We start from the raw sequence: 17,953 nt of genomic DNA, 5'->3' as shown, positions 1-17,953 counted from the left end.
CTCACGATATGTATCATAATATTTAATGCTACAACGTTCAGGTCTTTGAGAATTTGTTAGGTCGGTGAGATTTTCATTAGATATTTGTTTAAGTATTCTCTTTGTCACTGCTAATGAAACACCCATATCAATTTCTACCACTGGTTTTCTGCAGGCTGTCTTAGCAACCATATCAACAGTGTCATGCCTTGAGATGCCAACATGTGATGGTATCCATAGGAATTTAATCTCAAATCTGTTTTCTTTGGCAGCTAAAACATTCATTCGAATATCACTGACTATTTTCTGGGTGTCACTACTATGTGCGTTCAATGCCAGGAGTGCACTCTGCGAGTCACAGTATATAAGTCCACTGCCTTTGTCTTTTAAAAATTCAGTGGCAAGGTATATGCCTGCAAGTTCGATTTGAGTTGTACTTGCCCAGTCATTGACGCGCTTCATTGCTGTATTTACGAGAGAAGATTGTTCTAATATGTTACATGCACATCCGGTACATCGTTCACCTTCTTCTACAGAGTCGTCGGTATAGCACTGATACACATCGTTACCCATACTCTGAGTACTCTCAGTGATGCTTTTCAGTGTTAACTGTTTTAATAATGTAGTGTGCACACTATCTTTCTTGGGCGCATTTACAAAATCAACTGATAGATCCCAGTTATCCCATGGAGTAATTGGCTGATTAATCATTAGCTGAGTTGGGTACATATTTAATATTTTGATGGAGTTGGCTACCTTGTAGAACCAATATACGTAATCAGATTTCGTTCTTCTTCTATAGACCTCAGATGAGTGCAGCATATTAGAAAGTTTAGCTTGAAACTTCATGTGTTGTCTAGATCTACTCAATGCCTTCACGCCGAAAACTGTCCTAATAGACAAAATTCTCTCACTTATGGTAGGTAATTTTAACTCTGGTCTCATATTAACTATTCTCGTGGACTTTGGAGCCCCAAGGATAAGACGCATAGCTTCATTTTGCAAGGTTTCAAGAGATTTCAGCTCTTTGTCAGTATACAGTGTGAGGTGTAGAGCATTGTAGTCAATCACAGAGCGTATAAATGATACATAAAACATTCTAGCAAGTCTCACGTTAAGTCCATGATTGACACCAACAAGGACCCGCAAGGGCTTTAATCTCTCCTAAAGTCTCCTCTTGAGAGAAGAAAGGTACCCAGGGTCGTTAATGGGGACACCAAGGTATCTGTAAGACTCGCAGTTCTCAAGTGCTCGCCCATCTATATGACAATTGGCTGGTGGAATACCACATGGAATGAGGGCACGAGTTTTCTGTACAGAGATAAGGAGGCCACATTCCTCAGCTCTAGTAGCAAAAGCGTCGAGCAGAACTTGCATTCTAGGCTCGGTGGCAGCCTGTAAACATATCAAGGAGTAGTAGCAGGGCTGGTGAACCTTCAGCAGGGAGTAATGGCAGCGCTAGTGAACCTTCAGCAGAGAGCAGCGGAAGGGCTGGTGAACCATCAGCAGGGAGTAGCAGCAGGGCTGGTGAACCTTCAGCAGGTAGTAGCAGCAGGGCTTGTGAATATTCAGCAGGAAGTAGGGGCAGGGCTGGTGAACCTTCATAGGGAGTAGCAGCAGGGTTTGTGAACCTTCAGCAGAGTGTATTGGCAGGGCTGGTGAACCTTCAGTCGGGAGTAGCAGCAGGGCTGGTTAACCTTCAGCAGGGAGTAGCAACAGAGCTTTTGAACCGTCAGCAGGGAGTAGAATCAGGGTGGGTGAACCTTCAGCAGGGAGCAGTTACAGGGCTGGTGAACCATCAGTAGTGAGTAGCAGCAGGGTTTGTGAACCTTCAGCAGGGAGCAGTTACAGGGCTGGTGAACCTTCAGCAGGAAGTAGTAGCAGGGCTGATGAACCTTCAGCAGGAAGTGGTGGCAGGGCTGCTGAACCATCATCAGGGAGGAGTGGGAGGGCTGCTGAACCTTCAGCAGGGAGTAGCAGCAGAGCTCGTGAACCTTAAGCAGGGAGAAGCCCCAGAGGTGGTGAACCTTCAACAGGGAGTAGCAGCAGGGTGGGTGAACCATCAGCAGGAAGTAGTGGTAGGGCTGGTTAACCTTCTGTAGGGAGTAGCAGCAGGTCTTGTGAACCTTCAGCAGGGAGTAGTGGCAGGGCTGGTGAACCTTCAGCAGGGAGTAGTGGCAGGGCTGGTGAACCTTCAGCAGGGAGTAGCGGCAGGGCTGGTGAACCTTCAGCAGGTAGTAGCAGCTGGTCTGGTGAACCTTCAGCAGGGAATATCAGTAGGGCTGGTGAACCTTAAGCGGGGTGTAGTGGCAGGGCTGGTGAACAGCAGCAGGGAGTAGTAGCAGGGCTGGTGTAAATTCAGCACGGAGTAGCAGCAGGGTGGGTGAACCTTCAGCAGGGAGTAGAGGCAGGGCTGGGGAACCTTCAGCAGGGAGTAGCAGCAGGGCTGGTGAACCTTCAGCAGGGAGTAGCAGCAGGGCTGGTGAACCTTCAGCAGGGAGCAGTTACAGGGCTGGTGAACCATCAGTAGTGAGTAGCAGCAGGGTTTGTGAACCTTCAGCAGGGAGCAGTTACAGGGCTGGTGAACCTTCAGCAGGAAGTAGTAGCAGGGCTGATGAACCTTCAGCAGGAAGTGGTGGCAGGGCTGCTGAACCATCATCAGGGAGGAGTGGGAGGGCTGCTGAACCTTCAGCAGGGAGTAGCAGCAGAGCTCGTGAACCTTAAGCAGGGAGAAGCCCCAGAGGTGGTGAACCTTCAACAGGGAGTAGCAGCAGGGTGGGTGAACCATCAGCAGGAAGTAGTGGTAGGGCTGGTTAACCTTCTGTAGGGAGTAGCAGCAGGTCTTGTGAACCTTCAGCAGGGAGTAGTGGCAGGGCTGGTGAACCTTCAGCAGGGAGTAGTGGCAGGGCTGGTGAACCTTCAGCAGGGAGTAGCGGCAGGGCTGTTGAACCTTCAGCAGGGAGTAGCAGCTGGTCTGGTGAACCTTCAGCAGGGAATATCAGTAGGGCTGGTGAACCTTAAGCGGGGTGTAGTGGCAGGGCTGGTGAACAGCAGCAGGGAGTAGTAGCAGGGCTGGTGTAAATTCAGCACGGAGTAGCAGCAGGGTGGGTGAACCTTCAGCAGGGAGTAGAGGCAGGGCTGGGGAACCTTCAGCAGGGAGTAGCAGCAGGGCTGGTGAACCTTCAGCAGGGAGTAGCAGCAGGGCTGGTGAACCTTCAGCCGCGAGTAGTGGCAGGGCAGGTGAACCTTTAGCAGGAAGTAGTGGTAGGGCTGGTGAACCTTCCGTAAGGAGTAGCAGCAGGTCTGGTGAACCTTCAGCAAGGAATAAGGAAGAAGTGGCAGGGATGGTGAACCTTCAGCGGGGAGTAGTGGCAGCGCTGGTGAACCTTCAGCAGGGAGTAGTGGCAGGGCTGGTGAACCTTCAGCAGGGAGTAGTGGCAGGGCTGGTGAACCTTCTACAGGAAGTAGTGGCAGGACTGATGAACCTTCAGCAGGGAGTAGCAGCAAGGCTGGTAAACCTTCAGCAAGGAGTAGCAGCAGGGCTGGTGAACATTCTGTAAGGAGTAGCAGCAGGACTGGTGAACCTTCAGCAAGAAGTAGTGGTAGGGCTGGTGAAACTTCAGTAGGGAGTAGCAGCAGGGCTGGTTTACCTTCAGCAGGGAGTAGCAACACAGCTGGTGAACCTCCAGCAGGGAGTAGCGGCAGGACTGGTGAACCTTCACCAGAGAGTAGCAGCAGGGCTGGTGTACCTTCAGCAGGGAGTAGAAGCAGGGTGGGTAAACCTTCAGCAAGAAATAGTGGCTCAACTGGTAAACCGTCAGCAGGAAGTAGTGGCAGGGCTGATGAACCTTCAGCAGGGAGTATTAGCAGGCCTGGTGAACCTTCAGCAGGGAGTAGCAGCAGGGCTGGTAAACCTTCAGCAAGGAGTAGCAGCAGGGCTGGTGAACCTTCAGCAGGGAGTATAGGCCGGGCTGTTGAACCTTCATCAGTGAGTAGCGGCAGGGCTGGTGAACGTTCAGCAGGGAGTAGAAGCAGGGCTGGTGAACCTTCAGCCGGGAGTAGTGGCAGGGCGGGTGAACCTTCATCAGGGAGTAGTGGCAGGACTGGTGAACCTTCAACAGGAAGTAGCAACAGAGCTGGTGAACCTTCAGAAGGGAGTAGAAGCAGGGTGGGTGAACATTCAGCTGGGAGTAGTATCAGGGCTGATGAACCTTCAGCAGGAAGTAGTCGATGGGCTCGTGAACCTTCTGTAGGAAGTAGCAGCCGGGCTGGTGGACTTTCAGCAGGGAGTAGCTGCACGACTGGTGAACCTTCAGCAGGGAGTAGTGGTAGGGCTGGTGAACTTTCAGTAGGGAGCAGCAGCAGGGCTTGTGAACCTTCAGCAGGGAGTAGTGGCAGGGCTGGTGAACCGTCAGCAGGGAATAGTGGCAGGGCTGGTTAACCTTCAGCAGGAAGTAGTGGCAGGGCTGGTTAACCTTCAGCAAAGAGTAGAGGCCGGGGTGATGAACCTTCAGCAGGGAGTAGCAGCAATATGGTTGAACCTTCAGCAGGGAGCAGTGGTAGGGCTGGTGAACTTTCAGTACGGAGCAGCAGCAGGGCTTGTGAACCTTGAGCAGGGAGTAGTGACAGGGCTGGTTAACCTTCAGCAGGGAGTAGAGGCCGGGCTGGTTAACTTTCAGCAAGGAGTAGAGGCCGGGGTGGTGAACCTTCAGCAGGGAGATGGAGGAGGTCTGGTGAACCTTCAGCAGGGAGATGCAGCAGGTCTGGTGAACCTTCAGCAGGGAATATCAGTAGGGCTGGTGAACTTTCAGCAGAGAGTAGTGGCAGAGCTAGTGAAACTTCAGCAGAGAGCAGCGGCAGGGCTGGTGAACCTTCAGCTTGGAGTTCTGGCAGGGCTGGTGAACGTTCAGCAGGGAGTAGCAGCAGGGCCGGTGAAGCTTCAGCAGGGAGTATCAACAGGGTGGGTGAACCTTCAGCAAGGAGTAGTGATAGGACTGGTGAATATTCAGCAGGGAATAGTGGCAGGGCTGGTGAACCTTCAGCAGGGAGTAGCGGCAGGGCTGGTTAACCTACAGCAAGGAGTAGCAACAGAGCTGGTGAACCTTCAGCAGGGAGTAGAAGCAGGGTGGGTGAACCTTCAGCAGGGAGTAGTGGCAGGGCTGGTGAACCTTCAGCAGGGAGTAGTGGCAGGGCTGGTGGACCTTCAGCAGGGAGTAGTGGCAGGGCTAGTGAACCTTCAGCAGGGAGTAGCAGCAGGGTGGGTGAACATTCAGCTGGGAGTAGTATTAGGGCTGGTGAACCTTCAGCAGGAAGTAGTCGTAGGGCTCGTGAACCTTCTGTAGGGAGTAGCAACAGGGCTGGTGAACATTCAGCAGGGAGTAACGGCACGGCTGGTGAACCTTCTGCAGGGAGAAGTGGTAGGGCTGGTGAACCTTCAGTAGGGAGCAGCAGCTGGGCTTGTGAACCTTCAGCAGGGAGTAGTGGCAGGGCTGGTGAACCTTCAGCAGGGAGTAGTGGCAGGGCTGGTTTACCTTCAGCAGGGAATAGTGGCAGGGCTGGTTAACCTTCAGCAAAGAGTAGAGGCAGGGCTGGTGAACCTTCAACAGTTAAACATCTGTCAACATAATGAGCAATCTCCTTAGCCATTTGTGGCCAAAAATACTTCAATCGACCTTGTTGGAGTGTACGATCCTTTCCTGGATGTGCACTTGCAGGAGCATCATGGATAATTTTTAACACAGTTGGTACTAAGACAGCTGGAACAACTAACTGACAACATTTCCTCGGGGCTGTCCCTAGCTTCACTACTCTACACAGTAAATTGTCCAACATAACTAGTTCTTTCAATGGTACTGGCGGTTTATGAATCGGGCGAGTGTCTTGCTTAGTCAAAAATTTAATGACGGGTGCCCATATGGGGTCTTGTCTTTGTTCCGTTTCTACTACTGTAGCATCTAATGCTGGGTAATTTAACTGAATCGCACCTGCGTGTCGAGAAAACGCATCGGCTACTACATTTTGCTTTCCTGGAATATATTCAAATGTGGGATTGAATTCTTGAATTGTGAGCAAATATCTAGCAAACTTTCCAACTGGATTCTTATTTTTGAACAAGGGAATTAATGGTTGGTGATCTGTAAGAACATGAACTGGGTAATTATAAATTGTATCCCTGAAATGTTTAAGTGCCCAGACAACTGCCAAAGCTTCTCATTCTGTTGCGCTATAATTTTTCTCTTCTTTAGATAATGTGCGGCTAGCATAAGCTATTGCGTGATCTCTGTGACCTTCTGTTTGAAGTAATGCAGCACCTAAACCTATGTCACTAGCATCTGTAACCAACGTAAAAGGTTTAGAAAAATCTTGGTACCTAAGGACAGGTGACGAAATCAAGGCTGACTTGAGTTTTTTGAATGATTGATCCTGGGCCTCTCCCCAAACAAAGGGTTCATCTTTTCTTTGCAACTTATAAAGTGGAGCGGCTATAATAGAGAATCCAGCAATAAATGAACAATAAAATCCTACAAGACCTGTGAACTGTCTTACGGCTTCTGCGGTACGAGGTGTTGGAAAATCACGGGCAGCAATAATTTTTTATTCATTCAATGTAATTAATACCTGAAGGTGTAACTGTATGACCTAGGAAATTAATCTTCTGCTTTAAAAATGAACATTTGCAAGCTTTATTTTTAAATTAGCTTCAGCGAGCTTTGAAAGTACTTTCTCAAGGTTCTGGAAATGAGTCTGAATATCTTGCGACATGATTATGAGATCATCAAGGTAAACTAGAAGAGTACTTCCTATCAATCTATGAAATAGATTTGTCATGAGCCATGAAAAGGTTATTGGACTACTCCGCAAACCAAATGGCATTCTTTTGAAATCAAAATGACCATTGGGAGTACTAAAGGCTGTCAATTGTTTACTTTCCTCATCAAGGGGGATTTGCCAGAATCCCTGCAACAAATCTAACGTTGAGAATACTTTGTTTCGACCAATACTTTGCAACAAATCATTTAGAACTGGAAGTGGGAAACGATCAGGTATTGTTACTCTGTTAAGCTTGCGATAATCGATTACAGGTCTCCAAGTCCCATCTCGCTTTGGTACAAGAATCAATGGAGCGTTCCATGGTGAATTACTCGATTCAATTACATCACTCTGTAACATTTCCTTTACAAGTCTATCGGCTTCTGCTCTCTGAGAATGGGGAAGACGGTAAGCTGGTACATAAATGGGCATAGTTCCTTGTTCAAGGGGAATTTTATGTGTAATAAGAGGAGACCTAACTTTTCTCCTGGTAGAGCAACAACAGCTCTATTCCTGTTCAAATTTTCCAAAAGCTGAGCCACAGAGTCAGGAAAATCAGTAGGACTGAGGTGTTGCGCTTGCACCTCTGGCTTAGATCCATGTTCTCCTGGTGTGAGTGTACAAACAGTATGATCCATGGAGACATCATCCACAACTCGCACCGGTAACGAGTAATGGGCAAAATCTACAACATGGGTACCAGACTGGAGATGGATGTCGGCATTACTAGTGTTTGCAATAAATAATGTAACAGTACCATCCTGCACTGTGTGCCAGGAGGGTTCAACAAACGTACCATTTACTTTGCATGTTTCACTTTCCGCAATCACATCCGACAACTCAGGCACTCCCTGAACCTTAACTCTTATTCTGGTGAGAGAATGAGGGTGTAGCACAGTGTCAGTAGCCGTGGAACCACTGACTTCAGAGATGGAAGCTGCCAGGCGAGCGAGACAATGAGAATCCGTTAGGGCGTCCCCTTCCAGAAAGTCCCGATACTCATTCTCCTTAACAACTGCACAACTACTATGCTTCAATCGAGTGCCTGTTTTCCCGAGTATGCTACCACGACAATGATCTGACAAACCTACGCTAGCAAGGCGGGTGTCAACAAAATTAACGTAATCTGATTGAAGGTTGAACTCATGGCCCTGTCGATACATGCTACACAAGGGTATGACGTGGTCTTTGATACTTATGTTCCATCGATGGGGAAACAATGCAATATTTTCATCAATCATGGTGTACAGACCTAAGAGAATGTCTCCAGGAAAATGAATAACGTCAACAACTAAACATGTTATAGACAATGTGACATCATTGAACTTGAGTGGGAGGTCAATTTCACCCTGAACTTTTACTTTATTTCCTGAAATACCACTTAGAAAAGGTATGTGTGACTGTTTTAAAGTAGTAGGGTGCTTACTTTCAATGTCTCTAAGAGCTGAGGGCTTGACAATATTAATTTTTGAACCTGAGTCAAGAAAAACTTTTAAAACTCTACCATGTACAATTGTTATACTCAAATTCTATGTCAGTTGAAATATAACCAATCACAGGCAAGTAGGCCTCTGACGTCATGCCAGACAGAGGAGCACCAGCCATTGCTCCCAGCAGCCTCAGTTCTCCTCACAGACTCAGAGTAAGTGGACCTCGGCTGGCTAGTTATACACCTGTTTGCCTCACTCAATAAATATACAGAAGCGACTACTGTGTCTACCTTCAACCCGAACAAGGCAAACGAATACAATGGCTGAGACAAGGGGACCATCACTTGAGACTGGACAAGTTACTACTTTTGACTTACGTTGTCTGGGATATCTGCGTCTTGTTTGGGTCAAATTTACTGTGGATCCGTCAACATCTACAACTGGTCTAGAGTCAGTGTCCTCCTCTGTCAAGTGTCCAAATCTATTTTGGGTAGCTACTGAATACACAGGGAGGGCACTAGGATTGGCTAGCTTGAATTGGTTAGCGGATGGCCTTGGAGATTTCCCGACGACATGGAGTGAACATTCTGAGCTCCAGCATTCTGTGGCCGAGTATTATAATTTGAAGTTGCATTATAACTGGGCTGGGAGTTGTAATTACGAGAGTTCTGATAATGTCTTGGACGCTGTGCGCCTCGCCAAGACTGACCGTGGGAGTTACGAGGTGGAGATGTCCTTTGCCTAGCTCTACAATCCGCAGTGTGGTGACCAACTTGTTTATGGTACGTGCAATATGGGAGCCTAGAATGATTAGATTGACGAGGGGACCGAGAGAATTGTCTAGGAGGTGGTGACCTAGGGGCGGACCAACAGTCCCTTGCGAGGTGGTTACTCTTACCACAATGCCAACATGAGGGAGTGGATGGTTGTGGACTATGGCGTTTCGGCAATTTATGAGGTGGCGAATTTGACTGGGGGCTACGAGCATGGGTACGCTTCTGCGACCAAGAGTTTGTGGGAGGATGCTGAGAGCTTGTTACTACATTTACAGTATCAGAGGGTGGCAACAGTTGAGCACTTCGGGGAGCTAGTTTATCGGCGGCATTGTTAATAGCCTCAAACACTTCACCAATTTCATGTTTAACACCAAAATTTTGTTGCTCGATGATTGGTTTAGTATGCTCTGGGGCAAAATGCATTAAAGTCCCAAATGCTATCATCTTGGCCATAGCCTCAGGGGACAGATTATTGTCTTCATCTAACCAAGTCAAATTATTCATAGCAGACACTAAGGCATATAGATACTGATTGAGACGGCTAGTAAACGCATTAAACGATTCACCAGGCTGCATGGTGGCATTGGTAATTTTCTTAACTAACCTATATGGGTCAAGGTCTCCTTTATTAACAAAGCGCAGGCGAAAGAAATCCTTAAATTCGGGCCAAGACTGGAGGCTAACAATGGCTTTCTCATCAACAACAAAACGTGCATCACCTTTGGTTGTGTCCACAGCTGACCGTGCAATTGCTAAGTATTCGGCATCAGTAGGTTTAGAAAAACGTGCAACTGTTTTCGCTTCAACCTTACTAAACCATGACTCTAATAAGCGGGATTCACCAGCAAAAAGAGGAATAGCCATTTCCTGAGCTGATCTCTGGCCATTGGGACGAGCAACTGTTCCCGTTGATTCTGAAGGGGTTTCAACAGTGGTAGGCATTGTCACAGCCGTGGAAGAAATATTTGAACGCAGATTATAATTAAGTGCACCTGGCATCAGAAATAGTATACACAAAAATAAACACTCAAAAAAATATCAACTTGGCTAAAGTAAGAAAAATTGCACAAATAAAATTATTAAATTGGGCTAGGCAACAAATAATTAAGAACAAGCAAAATTGTGAATTAAATTACCACAAATAATTAAGAACAAGCAAAATTGTGAATTAAATTACCACAAATAATTAAGAACAAGCAAAATTGTGAATTAAATTAGCAATCTGGTATGAATATGGCTGGGATTAGAAGCATGCAAATTAATTAAACCAGGCTAAGCACAACAATTTAGAATATAAAAACTGGAAAATGCAAATGCAAAATTTAATTAAAAAGATTCAACACAACAAGTGGTAATGCAAGAAATATGGATGTAGCACATAAACTGGACACAGGAATGTATATAACTGCTATGGTAAAAGTTTAGAATAAAATGCTTAAAGGATAAATTTCAAAGTTAGGTCTGGAGATATATAAAAAAAATTCTATGTTCTATTGTCTATGGAAATCTTAAAAACAAATTTCTATTATGCAAAATAAACTGCTAGAAACAATTATTTCTTACTTCTCTCACCTTTGAATTCACTAATGACACTAGTAACAATTAATGAATAATGGAATCAATGCAGGAAATATTGAAATGTCTCAGAGAAACTGTGGAAATGGAGTACTGAACCAGCTCCATTATTTAACAAGTCACTGAATGGTTAATTCACAGGATATTTTGCATATATTTACGTTAAACCTCATTAAAACATAGCACACGATATCTTACCTCATAATTACTTAACTCAGGGCTGCAGGATTTGCAATATAACAGTAGCCAAAACGAAAAACGGTGACGAGACTTGTGAAGAAGCACATGTGAGGGCTTGTTTACAAACTGGTGCGATGGCAACGCTACTGGCGGCGGTGGTGCGAAGCTCAGGGGAACACCAAGAATTGATGTTGGGAGCGCGAAGATAAATTCGGAGACGACGATGGCGGTGGAGAAACACAATTTGCTAGGAGAAGGTCACACAAAACGATGTAGCAGGGGCTGGTGGCGATGGTGAGAGGTGGCGAGGTGTCGATGTGGCAACGTGGGGAGGCGTCGATATGGCAGGGTGGCGAGGTGTGTGTGTGTGGTGACGACACTTAGTCAAACAATTGCAGTCCACCAAATATTCTCAAAGAACAATACAACACATACGATGATCAGTTGATAGTTGCGACGATGATTGACCACAATTTCAGTAGCTAGAATACTCACTAAGCTTAGATACTGTCAGCTTGGGCGGCGGTGGTGGTGGTGGGTGCAGGTTCCCACGTGGTGGCGCGAGATTCAAAAATGGCTGGCGCGGAAGCTTCCTTCCTCCTCACTGATGAATTAATGTTCAAACAGGAAATTATTGACACTTACTGCTGAGACGTTGGCCTGGAGTAGTGATTGATGGCAGGACCATATTTGATGCGTGGGTGGCAGGATGGCGGCTATGGAGGCGGCAGTGGCGGTGGCGACTGGAACATAAGGCGATGCTGGTTACTTGAATTTTCGTTTCCAGAAAAAAATTTCTGGATTCCACTGCTGCTACCAGTATTCGTTTGCCTTGTTCGGGTTAAATGTAGACACAGTAGTGGCTTCTGTATATTTATTGACTGAGACAACAAGGTATATATCTGGCCAGCCGAGGTCCACCTACTCTGAGTCTGTGAGGAGAACTGAGCCTGCCCAAGCATGGCTGATGCTCCTCTGTCTGGCATGACGTCAGAGGCCTACTTGCCTGTGATTGGTTATGTTCCAACTGACATAGAATTTGAGTATAACAGCAGGGCTGGTGAACGTTCAGTAGGGAGTAGCAACAGGGCTGGTGAACCTTCAACAGGGAGTATCAGCAGGGCTGGTGAACCTTCAGCAGGGAGAAGTGGCTGAGCTTTTGAACCTTCAGCAGAGAGTAGCAGCGGGGCTGGTGAACCTTCAGCAGGGAGTAGTGTCAGGGCTGGTGAAAATTCAGCAGGGAGTAGTGGCAGGGCTGCTTAAACTTCAGCAAGGAGTAGAGGCAGGGGTGGTGAACCTTGAGCAGGGAGTAGCAGCAGGGTGGGTGAACCTTCAGCAGGGAGTAGCAGCAGGTCTGGTGAACTTTCAGCAGGGAATATCAGTAGGGCTGGTGAACCTCCAGTGGGGTGTAGTTGCAGGGCTGGAGAACCTTCAGCAGGGAACATCAGTAAGGCTGGTGAACCTTTACCGGGGAGTAGCAGCAGGGTGGGTGAACATTCAGCTGGAAGTAGTATCAGTGCTGGTGAGCCTTCAGCAGGAAGTAGTCGTAGGGCTGGTGAACCTTCTGTAGGGAGTAGCAGCAGGGCTGTTGAACCTTCAGTAGGGAGTAGCGGCACGGCTGGTGAACCTTCAGCAGGGAGTAGTGGTAGGGCTGGTTAACCTTCAGCAGGGAGTAGTGGCAGGGCTGGTTAACCTTCAGAAAAGAGTAGAGGTAGGGCTGGTGAACTTTCAGCAGGGAGTAGCGGCAGGGTGGGTGAACCTTCAGCAGGGAGTAGTGGCAGGGCTGGCGAACATTCAGCAGGGAGCAGTGGGAAGGCTGGTTAACTTTCAGCAAGGAGCAGAGGCCGGGCTGGTGAACCTTCAGCAGGGAGTAGTGGCAGGGCTGGTGAACCTTCAGCAAGGAGTAGTAGCAGGGCTGGTGAACCTTCAGCAGGGACTGGCAGCATAGCTGGTGAACCTTCAGCAGGAAGTGGTGAGAGGACTTGTGAACCTTCAGCAGGGAGTAGTAACAGGGCTGCTGAACCATCATCAGGGAGCAGCAGCAGGGCTGGTGAACAATCAGCAGGGAGTAGTGGCAGGGCTGGTGAACCTTCAGTAGGGAGCAGCAGCAGGGGTTGTGAACCTTCAGCAGGGAGTAGCAGCAGGGTGGGTGAACCTTCAGCAGGGAGTAGTGGCAGGGCTGGTGAATATTCAGCAGGGAGCAGTGGGAGGGTTGGTTAACTCTCAGCAAGGAGAAGAGGCTGAGCTGGTGAACCTTCAGCAGGGAGAAGCAGTAGGGGTTGTGAACCTTCAGCAGGGAGTCGCAGCAGGTCTGGTGAACCTTCAGCAGGGAATATCAGTAGGGCTGGTGAACCTTCAGCGGGAATAAGTGGCAGGGCTGATGAACCTTCAGTAGAGAGTAGTACCAGGACTGGTGAACCTTCAGCAGGGAAAAGTGGAAGGACTAGTGAACCTTCAGCAGGGAGTAGCGATAGGGCGTGTGAACCTTCTGCAGGAAGTAGAGGCAGGACTGGTGAACCTTCAGCCGGGAGTACCAGTAGGGCTGGTAAAGCTTCAGCAGGGAGTAGTGGCAGGGCTGGTGAACGTTCAGTAGGAAGTAGTAGTAGGGCTGGTGAACCTTCTGTAAGGAGTAGCAGCAGGGCTGGTGAACGTTTAGCAGGGAGTAGCAGCAGGGCTGGTGAACCTTCAGCAGGGAGTAGTGGCAGGGTTGGTGAACCTTCACCCGGGAGTAGCGGCCCGGCTGGTGAACCTTCAGCAGGGAGTAGTAGTAGGGCTGTTGAACCTTCAGCAGGGAGTAGTGGCAGGGCTGTTGAACCATCAGCAGGGAGTAGTGGTAGGGCTGTTGAACCTTCAGCAGGGAGTAGTGGCAGGGCTTGTTAACCTTCAGCAGCGAGTAGTGGCAGGGCTGGCGAACCTTCAGCAGGGAACATCAGTAAGGCTGGTGAACCTTCAGCGGGAATAAGTGGCAGGGCTGGTGAACCTTCATCAGAGAGTAGCAGCGGGGCTGGTGAACCTTCAGCAGGGAATAGTGGCAAGGCACGTGAACCATCAGCAAAGAGTAGAGTCAAGGCTTGTGAACCTTCAGCAGGCAGTAGTGGCAGGGCTGCTTAAACTTCAGGAAGAAGTAGAGGCAGGGGTGGTAAACCTTGATCAGGGAGCAGCAGCAGGGTGGGTGAACCCTCAGCAGGGAGTAGCAGCAGGTCTGGTGAACTTTCAGCAGAGAATATCAGTAGGTCTGGTGAACCTTCAGCGGGGTGTAGTGGCGAACCTTCAGCAGGGAACATTTGTAAGGCTGGTGAACCTTCAGCGGGAAGAAGTGGCAGGGCTGGTGAACCTTCAGCGGGGTGTAGTTGCATAGCTGGTGAACTTCTAGCGGGGAGAAGTGGAAGGGCTGATGAACCTTCAGAAGGGAGTAGTAGCAGGGCTGGTGAACCTTCAGCAAGGAAAAGTGGCAGGGCTGGTGAACCTTCAGCACGAAGTAGTGGCAGGGCTGGTGAACCTTCAGCAGGAAGTAGTGGCAGGCCTGGTGAACCTTCAGCAGGGAGTAGTGGTAGGGCTGGTGAACATTCTGTAGGGAGTAGCAGCAGGGCTGGTGAACCTTCAGCAGGGAGTATCGGTACGGCTAGTGAACCTTCAGCAGGGAGTAGTGGTAGGGCTAGTGAACTATCAGTAGGGAGTAGCAGCGGGGCTTGTGAACCTTCAGCAGGAAGTAGTGGCAGGGCTGGTGAACCTTCAGCAGGGAGTAGTGGCAGGGCTGGTGAACCTTTTGTAGGGAGTAGCAGCAAGGCTGGTGAACCTTCGGCAGGGAGTAGCGGCCCGGCTGGTGAACCTTCAGCAGGGAGTAGTAGTTGGGCCTGTGAACCTTCAGTAGGGAGTAGCAGCAGGGCTTGTGAACCTTCAGCTGGGAGTAGTTGTAGGACTGGTGAACCTTCAGCAGGGAGTAGCGGCAGGGCTGGTTAGCCTTCAGCAGGGAGTAGAGGCAGGGCCGCTGAACCATCATCAGAGAGTAGTTTTTTTTTTTTTTTTATTATTTTCTACCACAGACGTGGCCACACATTTACAATGCTAACCAGCATATATATACATTTTCTTCTGTCCTCCATGGACAGGGTTAGAGAAATGTTAAACATAGAGTTCAAGGGTTTATTAAACACTCAACCACAGAAGGTGATTCGGTGCTTTTAAAATGCTAAGCTAACCTACATACGTAAATACATAGATACACAGATTTATGTATGCCCTACATAAAGTGTTTGATGTGTCTTTTACATAGTGTCATTAATGTACATTCACAAAGGTGAAATGTAATTCTGATCAGCTTCCATATATACTTTATACCCATACATATACATACATATATACACACACATGCATTCACATACATCTGTCTCATTTACTCTGACAGGGTGAGATAGGTTATAAAGAAACTAGTGTGCAATTAAGCACTTAATCACTGAAGGTGATGAAGGTGCTATTACAAGCTCAGGTTATATAGTTACATCATATATATACAGTGAATAAATGATATATTACATGGTCAATCTTGGATACAAGTCCAATATATCATCAAGTGTTCCAGTACTCATATAGTAATTACAGAGTTCAGCATACCTTAGCCCAGGAGGGCGAAAGTCAGTCAGTATGGGACATTCTACAATATAATGTTCAAGAGAGTGCATGTTTTCTCTTTCACAAAGTTGACACATTGTGTACTCGACATTTGGGTTTTGAGAAAGCTGCCAGATACGTCTATATCCCAGGCGTATTTTGGCCACTATAACATCACATTGCCGGGTTCTTGTTCTATTAGTCCCATATGTGAATGCCTCCTCACGATATCTATCATAATATTTAATGCTACAACTTTCAGGTCTTTGTGAATTTGTTAGGTCGGTGAGATTTTCATTAGATATTTGTTTAAGTATTCTCTTTGTCACTGCTAATGAAACACCCATATCAATTTCTACCACTGGTTTTCTGCAGGCTGTCTTAGCAAGCATATCAACAGTGTCATGCCTTGAGATGCCAACATGTGATGGTATCTATAGGAATTTAATCTCAAATCTGTTTTCTTTAGCAGCTAAAACATTCATTCGAATATCACTGACTATTTTCTGGGTGTCACTATTATGTGCATTCAGTGCCAGGAGTGTACTCTGCGAGTCACAGTATATAAGTCCACTGCCTTTGTCTTTTAAAAATTCAGTGGCAAGGTATATGCCTGCAAGTTCGGTTTGAGTTGTGCTTGCCCATTCATTGACGCGCTTCATTGCTGTATTTACGAGAGAAGATTGTTCAAATATGTTACATGCACATCCGGTACATCGTCCACCTTCTTCTACAGAGCCGTCGGTATAGCACTGATAAACATCGTTACCCATACTCTGAGTACTTTCAGTGATGCTTTTCAGTGTTAACTGTTTTAATAATGTAGTGTGCACACTATCTTTCTTGAGCGCATTTACAAAATCAACTGATAGATCCCAGTTATCCCATGGAGTAATTGGCTGATTAATCATTAGTTGAGTTGGGTACATATTTAACATGTACATGTATTTTGATGTAGTTGGCTACCTTGTAGAACCAATATACATAATCAGATTTCGTTCTTCTTCTATAGACCTCAGGTGAGTGCAGCATATTAGAAAGTTTAGCTTGAAACTTCATGTGTTGTCTAGATCTACTCAATGCCTTCACGCCGAAAACTGTGCTAATAGACAAAATTCTCTCACTTATGGTAGGTAATTTTAACTCTGCTCTCATATTAACTATTCTCGTGGACTTTGGAGCCCCAAGGATGAGACGCATAGCTTCATTTTGCAAGGTTTCAAGAGATTTCAGTTCTTTGTTAGTATGCAGTGTGAGATGTAGAGCATTGTAGTCAATCACAGAGCGTATAAATGATACATAAAACATTCTAGCAAGCCTCACGTTAAGTCCATGATTGACACCAACAAGGACCCGCAAGGGCTTTAATCTCTCCCAAAGTCTCCTCTTGAGAGAAGAAAGGTACCCAGGGTCGTTAATGGGGACACCAAGGTATCTGTAAGACTCGCAGTTCTCAAGTGCTCGCCCATCTATATGATAATTGGGTGGTGGAATACCACATGGAATGAGGGCACGAGTTTTCTGTACAGAGATAAGGAGGCCACATTCCTCAACCCTAGTAGCAAAAGCGTCGAGCAGAACTTGCATTCTAGGCTCGGAGGCAGCCTGTAAACATATATCATCAGCATAACAAATGACAGTGTCTTCATTATTAGTTGGAAGATCTTTAATAAGTTTATGCATCAGAACGTTGAACAACAAGGGGCTGAGGACCCCTCCTTGTGGAGTTCCCAGTTCAAAATGTTTGCTCTCTGTGCTTTTAACACCATTAAACAAAACATATGCTGTTCGATTAGACAAATAGCCCTTTATCCATTTCAGTAATTTTCCTTGTATTCCCAGCTCGGCAAGCTGTTTCAGTATGATTTCTCTGTTTGCTGTATCAAAAGCTGCTGCTAGGTCGATGAAGACTGTTTGAGGGAAAGCTTCAATATGTGCGAAGTACTCAGCAAAACAGTGTTGTGGACTGAGTTCAGGCATAAATCCAAACAGTTGGGGTAACAGGTGCCCCTGTATACGATACATGAGCCGGTTAAGAACAATACGTTCAAGCACTTTGCAAACACACGATGTTAGAGATATGGGTCTATAATTATCTGAGTGTGGTTTGGGGATGGGAACAATGACACTCTTTGTCCAAGCATCAGGTAATACTCCTTCACGTAAACTCATTCTGTACAACACTAATAATGGATTACCTGGTACGTGTGAGACTAATCTCAGTAGACTGTAAGTAATACCATCCTCTCCAGGAGCAGTTGATTTTCCCATCTTTAGTGCATGATTTAATTCCCATTCAGTTACATCATTAAGGTCCGACACGTCGATAGCTGTACAGGCAAGATTGATGGTTCGTTGTCTGTTGGGGCGTGTGTCATCAAGTTTGTGCTGTATGTTAATTGGGAGTGAGTCGTAGCTCGATGTTAGTGCCCATTGATCAAGGAGGATGTTTGCTTGTCCTAGTGGGCTGTGGTGCAGCGGTTTGGTTGGGCTGCTTCTAGAGATTTTTCGTATCTTTTCCCAAACTTCAACAAGTGTTGTTTGCTCATTTATACTTTGTAGAAACTCTTCCCAATGTTTATTGCGTATGACTTT

The 17,953-nt window shown here is 47.0% G+C and overlaps 2 protein-coding genes across 2 annotated transcripts; one reads left to right on the top strand and one right to left on the bottom strand.

Annotated features, from left to right (window-relative positions):
• The first annotated feature begins 4,481 nt into the window (after positions 1-4,481).
• Positions 4,482-5,321, top strand: LOC138366559 (activity-dependent neuroprotector homeobox protein 2-like). Its single transcript, XM_069327594.1, has one exon. The coding sequence runs from the start codon at positions 4,482-4,484 to the stop codon at positions 5,319-5,321; it is 840 nt and encodes a 279-aa protein (XP_069183695.1).
• A 6,942-nt stretch (positions 5,322-12,263) lies between these two features.
• On the bottom strand, positions 12,264-12,776 carry LOC138366558 (uncharacterized). The gene has a single exon (XM_069327593.1). The coding sequence runs from the start codon at positions 12,774-12,776 to the stop codon at positions 12,264-12,266; it is 513 nt and encodes a 170-aa protein (XP_069183694.1).
• Between the last annotated feature and the right edge of the window lie 5,177 nt (positions 12,777-17,953).

Source organism: Procambarus clarkii, chromosome 19, assembly GCF_040958095.1.
Source record: "Procambarus clarkii isolate CNS0578487 chromosome 19, FALCON_Pclarkii_2.0, whole genome shotgun sequence".
Taxonomy (NCBI): domain Eukaryota; kingdom Metazoa; phylum Arthropoda; class Malacostraca; order Decapoda; family Cambaridae; genus Procambarus; species Procambarus clarkii.
The sequence above is the reverse complement of the archived record's forward strand: the minus strand, read 5'-3'. Positions and strand labels throughout refer to the sequence as shown.